Here is a 12,551-nt window from a genome sequence, read left to right on the forward strand (position 1 = left end):
CCATTTGAATTCATAAATAGCATATAAAATTGATTTGGAGGAAGGATTTGTGGTTAGGGACTGTGTTCAATTATTTCAGAAAAGGGAGGGTATGATCATTTTTATTTTTACTGAAGCGAAGATATCTGGCTTTTTTGGGAAAGCCAGGGAAGGTCTTATTTTTTTCTTACCCCATATTTATACTTTATTTCAGCCTTACCTTGCAAGATAATATAAAAGAGGATCAAATATGTCAGAAAATATCAGAAAGATAACTTCCATGTTGACCATGGTGTTATAAAGGTTCAAACATATGCAGAGGACAGCAAGGTGGTCTCAAATGCTCTGATAAAGATATGCCCATTTTGAGAAAGAATACAGAGAATGTAGATTTTATTAATGATAATATGTTTGAAATGTTTTAAATGGGATTCTATTAATAGTATAATCTATATTTGTTATTTTCTATCTATTCAATACTGAAGAATAATTTTGAGGTATTGGAGGAAGGTCACTCACTTTTTTCTATGTCAAGGGTCTTGAATGTTTAGTACCATAACTAAAAATGACTTGGTGTCAAGGTAAGTTGTTTTTGGATCCAATAACCAAGTACAACATAGAAATGCACTGGTGTGGTGGACTTACAGTAAATGATTCATATGTACATACTGTACAAAATAAACAAACTGAGCAAATGCAATTCATGCAATGTTTACATTATATATTAGATGTCTTTTTAGGGATACCCATGAAAGGTGGCAAGGTCATATTAACCATAGTTTGCATGTCAGGCACACATTGGCAAAATTATAGCTTCCTGCTGTGGCACTTGTTTTTTTTTTTTTGTGTATTTTTTTTTTTTTCTTTCTTTTTGTTGCACACCAGTCTGTTTTATTTGTAGTGCCAGTTCTTATTAGGCTGATGGAGTACAGAGCAGCAGCATCTGTGCCCTCCCTTCTCCATGCCTGCTAGGGCTGAGAGGCCTGGGGCACAAAGCCACAGGCTGTAAGGAGGGAGGGGGTAGCAGAGCATGTGGGGAGCGCCTCAGGGGTTCCTAGTTTGCCTTGCTTGTCTGGAGCCCAACATTTCCATGACACGAGTGAATACTGGCATCATCATGTTTTACTTGTGACTTGAATTTGATGACTGACACTGGAAAATCAAGAATGGTTTTATGGAGACAAGCATTGGCACTAAACGGTTTTCTATCAATCAGAGAGCATTTCTTACATAGCTGGTATTTGACATTTTGCTCACATCATGCCATTAAAGCTTCACAAAAGAGTAAGACCTGACCAAATATCAAAGGTTTCTCAAGAAGACCTTCAATGAGGAAATTCCTCAAACATTACTGTGGCATTAACTTCTTCCTGAAGTCACAGGAAGAAAAAAAATCACCATATTGAACAGTAGACCAGCTGTTCCAGAAGAGTGTCACATCAGAAAAGTTTCCCCTGATCTATGAAACTCTGTGGGCTCGTGAAGGGAGATGAACTTAAGCCATTACAAAGGAAACTTCAGTGGGAGGATGACTGGAACTTTCACTGCAGTGTCAGAGGGCACCAGTGGATGAGACAGAGAGTTTGTGAGCCGTCTTTTGTGGAAGGTTTGCCCACCCAGCTCTAACAGAGAGGCAAAGGAGGCGAGTCAGGGCTACTAAGAAGAAGCATCAAGGGGGTTGTTTCTATCCTCCATTTGCTGGTCACAGGGTAATGGAAATAGCGTTAATGTTGCATCACCACCACCAAAGTTCCCTTTGAAAGTATAGATTCTTTCTAGATCTTCTAATGTGATGATTTTGAACCTTTCTTTCCAACTCGCAAAGAAGAGTTATAAATATTGAGGAAAGCATCTACAAGAACACAGTGTAACCAAAGAAAAGACACTGCACAAAATAATGCCTCATACCTCGACTCGAACATCATGTCTGAGTAGGTACATAGAAGACCAAGAAAAGCCTGAATACAATAAATCCAAGAGGAAAACTGATCAAAGAACCTGGATGACATCCAATGACTAAGAGCTTATTGAAGCCCTAAACCTAAAGTAACAATCTAGCTCCACCTTTAACAGTTTCACATTGTCCAACTTCATGCTTTGATGATGCCGAAACTGCAATAAATCCCTGGGGAAACATACATTTTCTTACAAACGCAGCATTCTTCGGAACAATTGCATGTCAAATGTAAAAATACTGGGGCAATTATTTTATTCAAAGGTGGGGTGTGCCGTTATGTTGTGGTCATGGAAACCCCATTAATCTATCTCCAAGTAGTAACCATAGAAGCAGCCAGGACAGGATCTCCTGGCTTCCTACTTTATTCCACACAAAACGACGATCGAAGATAAACGCCAGGAAATGTTCAAGGACACATGAGACGAACCATTAGGCACGAGCATTTCAATTCTCCTCCGTTCCTTTTGGCACTGTCCCCGTTCTCCCAGCCTGAGGTACTTCAATCTCCAGCATAGTGCTGTTGTGACATCCCTCATATAAAAATCATGTCATCTCCCCTCCATTCAGAGTGTCCCCTCAGGCTAATGTATAGTTGAAAGAGAAAAGTGTGCCACCCTTTCAAACCCCACAGTCATTACCAGTGCTTTCAGCTGGCATGCTTCATCATCTCCCATAAAAAACTGCTGTGTCAAAGGTATAAAGAGACCATCTGTGCTATTTCCAGCATCTTGGCCTTTATAATAAACCTTGTGTGAGAATTGCGAATTAGCACCACTTCTGATGATTCATCAAGATAAATCACATCATGTTCATTTATCGGGATTGATGCAAAATCGGAGCTGAAGAGTCTGGCTTTTCATGCTTAAATCAATGCCTGCAAGCCATTTTTCATGCTGTTTAATGTACATTATGCTCATGATTTACATGTAGGTACCCTTTTAAGCAATTGAGCAGCAATCAAATTGTAATTGCCCATTCACCACTGACTCTAGGCGAGGTTTCCCAGCCTCCACCTTTCGTCTCCGGTCTAACATGCTCACAAAGGCGACTTAACCTGACTCACCAAACCAAAAGCAGCTGGCCACAGTGGCTACCTGGAAGTCTGCTTAGCTTTACCAAGCACTCAGTAATTACATGGCCATTAGGGCACCTCCCAGCACCAAACCACACAGAGGGCTTAATTCAAAAGCTGTCAGTGATTAATTACCAGTTGCCCACTGAGTTGAGGATATCTGAGGGGATTGGCACAACTGTAACTGTAACAAGCCACTGGGATTACACTTTGTGAGGCAGAAAGGGGGAGTGTAAACCAAATTGGCCACACTGAGTTGAAAAGGAGTGATTAGATTGATAATGTTGCAGGCTTTGTGTGTGTCTGTGTGTTGTTTGACTTTTGGTGAAGTGAATCCAACCTGGACTTGAGAAAGCAACCCAAAAAAGACATTATTGCATCTGCTTATGATTTTATTTCGAAATCTGAAGACATGACAGCCAGCTGACATGACCCGCTGCTGACCCTTTGCACTTGACAACCAGTATTGGGTGTTTAGTGAGGGAAAACAAAGTACCACATTACGAGTTGTATGTTGCTGTTTTATCAAGAGCACTTTGGCTGGTGTTTAGCTGCCAGGCTTTTTGAAGCGTTAACTTCAAGAAATGCAGCAGAGTGGGAACAGGGGATGCATAGGAGGGGGGTTTGAGGCATATGGGTGAGCAAACAGGGAAGGAGCAAAGCACCAGCGCTTGCTGACTGCACATTTTATTATAGTCCCATTAAACAACAGGCCTTGCTTGGAATGCAGATCCCAGGGGAGGTGAAGGTACACAAAAAAATTAAAAAGAAAACAGCCCGCCAATGCTGAAGCAATTATTAGAGGGAGACTCGCTTCAAAGTGTGGCACACTGAGTGGGTATGACTTCAGACATTTTCACACCAAGTCGGCTTGATGGGTTTGCTTTTCCCCAAACCCAAGACCATATACACCAAATGTATAGTGTAAGAACTGTTTCTCAGCCTCAAGGTGCAGTCCAAAAAACACTGACTTTGGTTTAACACGAACATGGGGGTGTGGCATCCCTACTTACTTCAAATTAAAAACACACACAAAGAAGTTTACAGCCATGCTAGCAGCTTTGTGAGGCTATACTTAGGCACAGTGAGCCTAATACTTACATCAACATGCTAACACATTCACAGTGAAAATGTTAACATGCTGATGTTTAGAAGGTATGTTTACCATTATCACCATCTGTGTGTAGCATGTTAGTATGCTAAAATGTGCTAATTAGCACAATGTCAATACTTTTGTAGGTATTTGGTCATAAATCAAAGTACTGGACAAACTCAGTCAAGTTACGAGATCATCAAAATGACCACAGTTCATCATAAATGTTGAGGCATTTCACTAAAAACCACAAATGTAAACTTTATGGGGGTGCTAGAGTAAATGTGGGGATCTCTTTAACCAATATCATCTGGGAACCATCAATGTATGTGCAAAATTTGATGACAGTCCATCAAGGTGTGGTTGAGATGACTAGAAAATAAAAATGTCAACCTCATGGTGGTGTTAGAGGAAGTCAGAAATGTAGAGGTCATTACAATATATCCTCTGGGTACAAGGATAGATTGACCAAATTTCAGTCCAGACAATAGTTGCTGAAACACTTCACTTAAAAAACAAATGACAAAAAGTCAACATGCTGGTGGTATTATGGGAAAGCCAGGGGATCAACATAGTCATTATGCTCCAATTCTAGGGACCATAAATGTTAATAAAAAAATAAATTTAAAAAAAGGCAATCCATCCAACAGTTGGTAAGATATTTCAGTCTGAACCAAAGTGATGGACCAACTGATCTATCGACATTGCCATCCCTAGAGCGGAGCCAGTACCATAGCTAAAAACTATCTCAGGTTCAGACTGCCGTTATCACCGCAGTATCATTACTCAAAAAATGTAACGTATTACACATTACTTCTTTTTTTTTAAGTAATGTGTAACGTTAGTTGATTACTCCCTATGGAAATTAATTACACTACTAATTACAATACTTTTGGTTTACCCTTTAGCAATGCTGGCAATTTTGTTTCTGAAAGGCAGATACTCCACTGTACAAACAAGCAGCACACAAGCTTTGGCTGCTTGGTTGGGGTCTGCATACACTCAGCTTGAGGATCACTGTGTGTCCATGGGTGTTTCATTACTAGCTTTGTGTAGCATGAGAGATCAGGCAGTTCTGGTACAAGCGTGCATGAAAAGCACCTTTGATTACTTTTTTTTATCCGCCCAATTTATTCATAATAATTGAAGAACTTATGTAACGCAAGAAATGAAATATTTGTTTGTTTAGTACTTGTAATGTGATTACTGAATGTATAAACTGTAACGCGTTACATTACTTACAGATAAATGTAATGTGATGACAGTAGTGTGTTGCATTGTAACGCGTTACACCCAACACTGATCACCCCAAGTGTGAACATGGTTTCAGTCACTCAGAGGCTAATAACTGAAGGTAAATAACAGCAATACCAGATACTGTTAAAATGACAAATGACAATAGAAACACTTTATTGCCTTTGTTAAACAAGAATTACATCAGCATGAATATATGTTAAGTTCATGACAGACTTTCTCTAGCCAAGATGCCACCCTCAGATTCAGAAGCAACCTATAAAACATCCTGAAGCTATGGACCATTGCTCTGTCTATGCAACCACTCCATCTTCTTTGACAGCAATAAAGTGAAGACTGTGAAAAGCACATTACGGCCTTCCCTTAAAAGAAAAAAAACCCCACATCTTAGCCACGGGCTGTCTCCTAGACAGAAGAGAGGATTAATATTGAGTGAACCCATTCAGCATTCATACGCACAAAAAGGGCATTTGCCCTGAAAAAACCTACTCCCGAACATTAACAGTAAGTAAGTATGGTTAAAGTTGCATGTGTAATACACTTACAATATTAAAATATACTTCAGTTTCTTCAAAGTATACTGATGATATGTGTGTTTTATTTGTGGTCATGGTTCAAAAACTGTGGAATAAGTACTGCACATGAAAAATTGTAATCAAATTTGGGAGACTTGTTGCCTGTTTCAAAGTTTGGTGCCGCCTTGGTTTTAGCGTTGTGGTGCTTCATTTGATGTGAAATGTTTTCATTGTTTTATTTCTGCCCTGAACAGAAATGTGGTGGGAGAAAATAAATAGCAGACATATGATAGGGATTTAGAACAGAGAGCAGCATGATTGTGCGAGTCTCATTATGGTTAATACTTCCAGTACTTCTAGCTCATTAATTCAGGCATTCTTGCCCAGCAAATGAGTCATTGGCAATTGATAAACCACTTGTGAAAAACTACAGAATTAGGGTCATTTTAAAATGCAGATTATCACTTTAATCATTCGCGTTTCTTCTTTCACCTACGTCTGATTGTGATATATGTATAGTCCTTCATCAGAGAGGCCACAGGTCAGACTGGACAACAAAACTGTTCCCCAGCTTCAACTGGGATTCAGCATCAAGCTCAAGGACACTTTAACCCTGCAGTGCAGATGCTTGCACTGCTGACACCTGGATTATCCATAGAAAGATCCGACCAAAAAGTGCTCTGTGCTATGTCGCAGCTATGACTTTTTCCTCAGAGGTCACCTACAGTATGTTCACACTTACTGTATCTGATTCCCATCTGGAGTTGAGTGAGAGGGTGACGTGAGCAGACCCCTCTTCATCAAACTTTAAAAAGTTGTGAAAACATGTCTCCATGTTTCCTGCAGCACGCAGTCTAAGCAACTGGCTCAGAAGCGCAATTACACAGAGAGCAGTTTGTCAGAAACAAGAATTAGGTTCACATGTGGCTCCTCAAGAACAGTTGAAGATGGGCCTGTCGGGTGCAGTGACATGTAATTTACCAAGGCAACAGAGGACAATTCATGCTGATTTCAAGAACTCTTTACATCCAAATTGAAAGGAACTGAGGATCCTGTTTTGTAAGACTTTCCTATTCTCAAAATGGATGATTGTCAGTGGCCTTGTAAAGACAGTATTTGAGGAGTTCATAACAATATTTTATATATCTGGATAAAAGTGTACAAGGCTAGGAGCAAACAATTCAAATATCAAGTGTGGTAGGATACAAAAGAAATTCCCAAATGAATTACAAATCACTGCTGTCTTATGAAAACCATATTTTCAAAAGCTAAAAAAAACATCTTTGTTTTCAGCTTTGTAATGCATCTTTCAGATAATTCAGTGGGTTTTAAAAAAAATTTTAAGCTTATGAAGAAAGAGGATTTTCTCAACCGATTAAGGAACATTTATACTTTCAGTTAACTAAAATATTTAAAATAATCAGAATTGGAAACACATTCTTGTCATGAAATAGTGATGATATTTCACCCCTTTGACCAATGCTGGTATAAAGAAAATGTGAGATAAAAGACCTGTATCTCTAATACCCCTGAATTTTAGCCTCTGTGCCAATTGTTGCCAATTGATCCATGTTGTCAGAAAACACCTGCAAGGTTCAAATTTACTTCTTTTTTTTTTTACCACATTCAAAGTGGAGCTGTCAATCCCATTCAGGAGCAGCATTAAAGTGTTTCTCCTGATGATACCTGACAGTGATGGACAGTAGAGAATGATGCGTAAAACTTAAAAATGTGTAGTGGGGTGGGAGTGATGTTACAGCTCGGACTCTGCAGCATTCCCTCTTACATCCCCGACACTGATGCACAAACCCAACCTCAAGTCCATCCCAAAATGATCAGAATGCTGACCCACGCTGAAGAAATAAATGTTTCCATCTACTGGTGGGAAATGTGAATTTCATGTGGCTCGTTTTCCCCTCAAGTGGACAAGTGAGCAGGCAACATCACAAGTCAAACAACCACTCAGCACCTCTATGTATAGGCCACTGTTAAATACCTTTCTTTCTGTTGGGCCTAATAGCCAGTCAGCTGTCTGCATCCTTCATAGCAAACTATCAACACTATTCAGGCAAACTGTCATGTGTTATTGGTTTCAATGAAATTAACTAACAACCTGTCCAGAGTGCCCCAGTTCAATATGACATCAACACAACTCAAATTCAAATCCAGTCTCTCTCTTTCTCTCACACACACACACACACACACACACACACACACACACACACACACACACACACACACACACACACACACACACACACACACACACACACACACACACACACACACACACACACACACACACACACACACACACACAGAGAGAGAGAGATAATCGCAAACACAGGATTGAATGAAAAGTAGTTTGATTTACCTGGAGGACAGCTGCATTCAGGTGATGCTTGTCGGGCAGTCCGAATCTTGACCAAATTTTCATAGGAGCGCTGAAATATTAAAAGAATATAGTTTTCATTCATTTGCACTTGATGTGTTAAGTAAAAATGTATGTATCTCGAGGAATTTCTGCATAACTGAAATAGTGTCACTTTGTGGGTTATAGAGTCTGTGTAATCATTTAACTCAATGAGAGCAAGTTCTTACCTGAGACAGCAGATCATTCACTCTTTGTTGAATCATTGAATTAAAATCATCCACGGAGTAGCCAGGGGTACGGATGAAGGTGTGCTCACCATTCCCACTCTCCAAATCCACAACCCGGTTCTTAATATCAGTTGTGTTGATGCTCAGGAGAATGCAAAAGGCGATGGAAGCCACTGAGCATAATGACGAGATTATGTTCAGCACTGTAGTGCGACAATATTGTCGCTTCTGGGGCGCCACTTCTTTCTCCATTTTTTCCACGCACTTAGATGCTCCTCTCGCCTTCGTGATCTCCATTTAACTACAACTACGCGCTGTTGGGAGCAAACTGCATCTGGCGCGGAGTCACGAATTTATGGCACACTGTTCAGTGTGAGTGCGTGTGCCTGCGACGGTGACAGATAGTTAAGTGAAGCCCGCTCCGCTCCAGCCAAAGCGAGTCAACCTTTGTGACGGTGCGTTGGGGGGCTCCTGCAAACTTGTTGCACCGAGCGTTGCACAGTAGTCTACAGCAGAGGAAATTGCTATTATGCGCAATAAAGTGGAAAGAGAGACTGGGGAAATAGAAACAGCGCGCATATAGTGGAGGCAGCATTACCACTCGCAGCTTTTCCACGGTGCAGGCATGCTCCCCCTCATTACGGCATCAACACGCCTCCAATCTGTCCTGACTGATTAACATAATTTATCGACCCATTCCTTTTGCGCACTTACACTAAACTACAGTGGCAATTAGTTTACATAAAGTGAATTCCTGAGAGATCTTTAATTATGGAATAATGTGTAAAAAAGCTCTAGCAGTTGAATTTTGTGAAGTTAAAGTTCAGTATAAGTGCACTCACTGCAAGACAACAAACACATGTAAGATAAATAAATCAGAGTAGCTGGGTTTTTTTTAGAAGCCTTCTTTTGGGCTAAGGTGCTGCGTAAAAACGCATGAACATCTGAAACGCTCTTTTTGGAAGAGTTTGGTAGATAAAGGCACACACTGAACCTGACAAATATTATAAAAAATAGAACTTCTTATTATGAATTCATTGTGTTTAATAGATCTCATGTGGAGAGGAAAGAGGCACTAAGCCCTGCAGCGCTCAGCGCCTGTGGGGTCGCTCTGTCCCTTGAGACTGTTTGATTCTCTGAATCCTGATAAGCTGTTATTCATCTTCCATCTCGCATATTGGTTGCTAGGATAACGCAGTGGTAAACAATGCACACAAGCCTTCGTTGGGTTGCACATTACATGATGCAAACACTGAAGATGAGGGTGACAATTTCCTGTTGGAGAGGGTCATTTCTGAGAGGTGCCAGCAGGACTCCTGTATAAAACAATACACTGAAAATGCAGAAGTGAAGAAGTGTTCCAAACATTCTTGCACTTTGCATCAACTGTACATGTATAATTGAACAGTTCGACTGAATGGTGCAGTTATATTTACAAGACTTTTGCACCACCATCTGGCTCACATAGCCATCAGCACAACAATGCATTAATGCTGAAGGCTGCGTTTTGATGCTGGTGTGCAGGTGGTTTCAGGCTACATTTAATAAACATCAGTATAGAATCACATCTATCTCTCTACACAGTTCACCCGTTTTCGAGATGCCAAAACGCATATTGTATGATTTTTAAATCAGAAATTCTTAATGTGCAAGGGACTTGAAATATCCATAAACCTCCTACGACTCCTGGCTTCTTATCCTGACGTTCCCCTTTCCAACCTTTTTGCATTTTAATGCTCCTCGGGGAAAGTAAATCTTCACTCGGATCACTCAGAGAGAATGAAGGAGCTCAAGTGCGCAGGCACAATTGCACAAGAGTCTGAGTCATCGATGTGGTTCATCAGGGACACATTCTCTCTTTATTATTCTTTCCAAATAATACATTTTATATATTTTTTTTTACAATAATCAGATTTATAAAAGAGCTTTTAGCAGCAGCTCTATACCATCTAAATTTCAAGTTCAGAACTGCCCCCTCGGTTGAGTCAAGGCCATGCTAAATTATGAAATGAGAAGTTATTATCTTTCAATGAAATTTGGCGCCAGGTGAATTTATATTGTCAAATGCCACATCCAGTGGACGAATGTGTGCACAAAACACATCCAGCAAGAACTAATGTGTTACTTGAATTGCACAGAATCATTAAGGCACATACATTTATATAAGCATAATAAATTCAGATTGCAGGCTTGGAGAGTAAAAGTTATACCCACGTTTCATATTAAGTGGAAATCCAAGACCCTGCACGCCAATTTTAAACCCACACAGGTGGTTTTAATTACTGTACCTGATTAGGCCTTTTCTCAGGACTGTGTAGGTGCTACAGACTGCTTGATTGACATCTCCTTCAGTCTCCTGTGAGCTGTGTTGCACCTGTTAGGGAGGGTCAAATTACTCCTTTATGATTGTTATTGGTAGAGGAGGACACAATGTTATCTCCATGATTGATCCACCCAACCTGAGTTTAAGGCTAATCAACCAGAATGATTAAAATCATCTGTGTGGGTGTGCAGGGCCTTTGTTAACAACTACAGACGGGCAGTACGTCCTGCATCTTTTCAAAATTAATTAAACGAGTAATTATCTTATTTAAAGGGCTAATATACCCGAGTTCTTCTGGAATTGAAAATCAAAAGGCTCCTATTTCTTGACCTATAGGCTAGAGACATTGACACAATAACTGCCAACCACAAAAAATCTACAAGAATCACTGAATATTTAACTTTATGACTACTGAAATATGTTAACCCCGTAATATTGAATATTAGCTCTAAAATCGGATATTTGAGTCTAAAAGCAATACCTTACAGCAGTGGATATCCATCAGTAGGCCTTTAAAAGTGTAACTTATAGCTAAAATAGATCATTTTGCTCAGTTTATATTAAAATCTGAAACTGCTTATAAAAGTTTTGTTAGAACAGTCTGCTGTCCATTAATAAATGTCTTAAGATGTAATGATCTACTGCACACCCCTCTATAAAGCTTTGGACGCCATCTAGTGGTAGAAAGAAATAGCAGTAATCTTGACCTGATGGATTAAATCATATATAATTTAACATCTGTGCTTGTGCGTAGCAAATATCATCCCTTTTACTTTAGCTTGGGGTAGTTGCAAGGTCATAATGTGCAGGCTTGTGGACGCTCTCTCTTTCTCCCTCTCTTTTTTTCTTTCTTTTTTTGGACTTGCTACAAAGTGACAGATGGAGTCCTGCGACCCAATTGCACCTCGCATATTCAGCATTAAAAAAAAACTGTAATACAGTGACATAATCTCAAATGGGCTGAGCTGTAAAATATCCTTTGGTTTGATAACAACATGCATACACAGCACAGGACTGTTGGACTGCCGGGTGTCCTTTTCAAAAGTTGCTTCCCCACTTTTTGTATGAGCACAGGAGGGCTGGAATCCTCCTCACCGGCCACACAGCGCATCATCACCAGAAGCGTCCTCGCCTTGACAACCAGGCCCGCACAATCCACGAGTGTTTATTTTTAGAAACCTCTCGGCCGCTGCCTGCTACACTCGTTCAACACACATCCCATGTTCCTCCGGTCAATAATTCATATGCAGTAGGCGGCCTGCAGCAGAGAAGAGTCACAGAGCAGGCGGCATCTACCTCCTGAGCCACAGGACGCCCGAAAAGTGCACCGTGCACCCCGCCTGACGAGCCATGCAGCCTAAAACCATGAAGCAGCAGAACACACTGCATGGCAGTAACCAACCAGCATCGTCTGTGAGGTGAGGCCATCTATTTCTAATGTTTTCTGCAAGGGGAAAATGTTATTAATGGGCTTTCCTCGACCAAAACACTCAATATTAGTCAGAGACTTGCTTGCATTTTGTTGTATTTTTTCAAATTCCAACATGATTTTCAGTGGAATTGACTGTTGTGATGTGTCTACAGAAGTGTATGCTTAGGCTTACTCCTGCAGGGAACTTTAGGTTATCAAAACTCAGTTATACATTTAAATATGTAGACATAAGTATTATTATATATCCTATTTGATTTGATTTATGGATAGGCAGAAATTAAGGCAAATGTTCAGGAATTCTTTTCCCAGTCAATGAGTCAGCTTC

At 40.2% G+C, this 12,551-nt stretch overlaps 1 protein-coding gene across 1 annotated transcript in view; it reads right to left on the reverse strand.

Annotated features, from left to right (window-relative positions):
* The window catches only part of LOC134006288 (collagen alpha-1(XXV) chain), a 141,896-nt gene extending 133,128 nt beyond the window's left edge, over positions 1-8,768 (reverse strand). The window contains exons 1-2 of the mRNA XM_062445374.1: positions 8,472-8,768; positions 8,245-8,314 (exon numbers count right to left, since the gene is read on the reverse strand). Coding sequence (XP_062301358.1) covers positions 8,245-8,314; positions 8,472-8,768 — 367 coding nt within the window. The remainder of the gene's footprint in view (positions 1-8,244; positions 8,315-8,471) is intronic.
* Between the last annotated feature and the right edge of the window lie 3,783 nt (positions 8,769-12,551).

This window comes from Scomber scombrus, chromosome 23, assembly GCF_963691925.1.
Source record: "Scomber scombrus chromosome 23, fScoSco1.1, whole genome shotgun sequence".
NCBI classification, from domain to species: domain Eukaryota; kingdom Metazoa; phylum Chordata; class Actinopteri; order Scombriformes; family Scombridae; genus Scomber; species Scomber scombrus.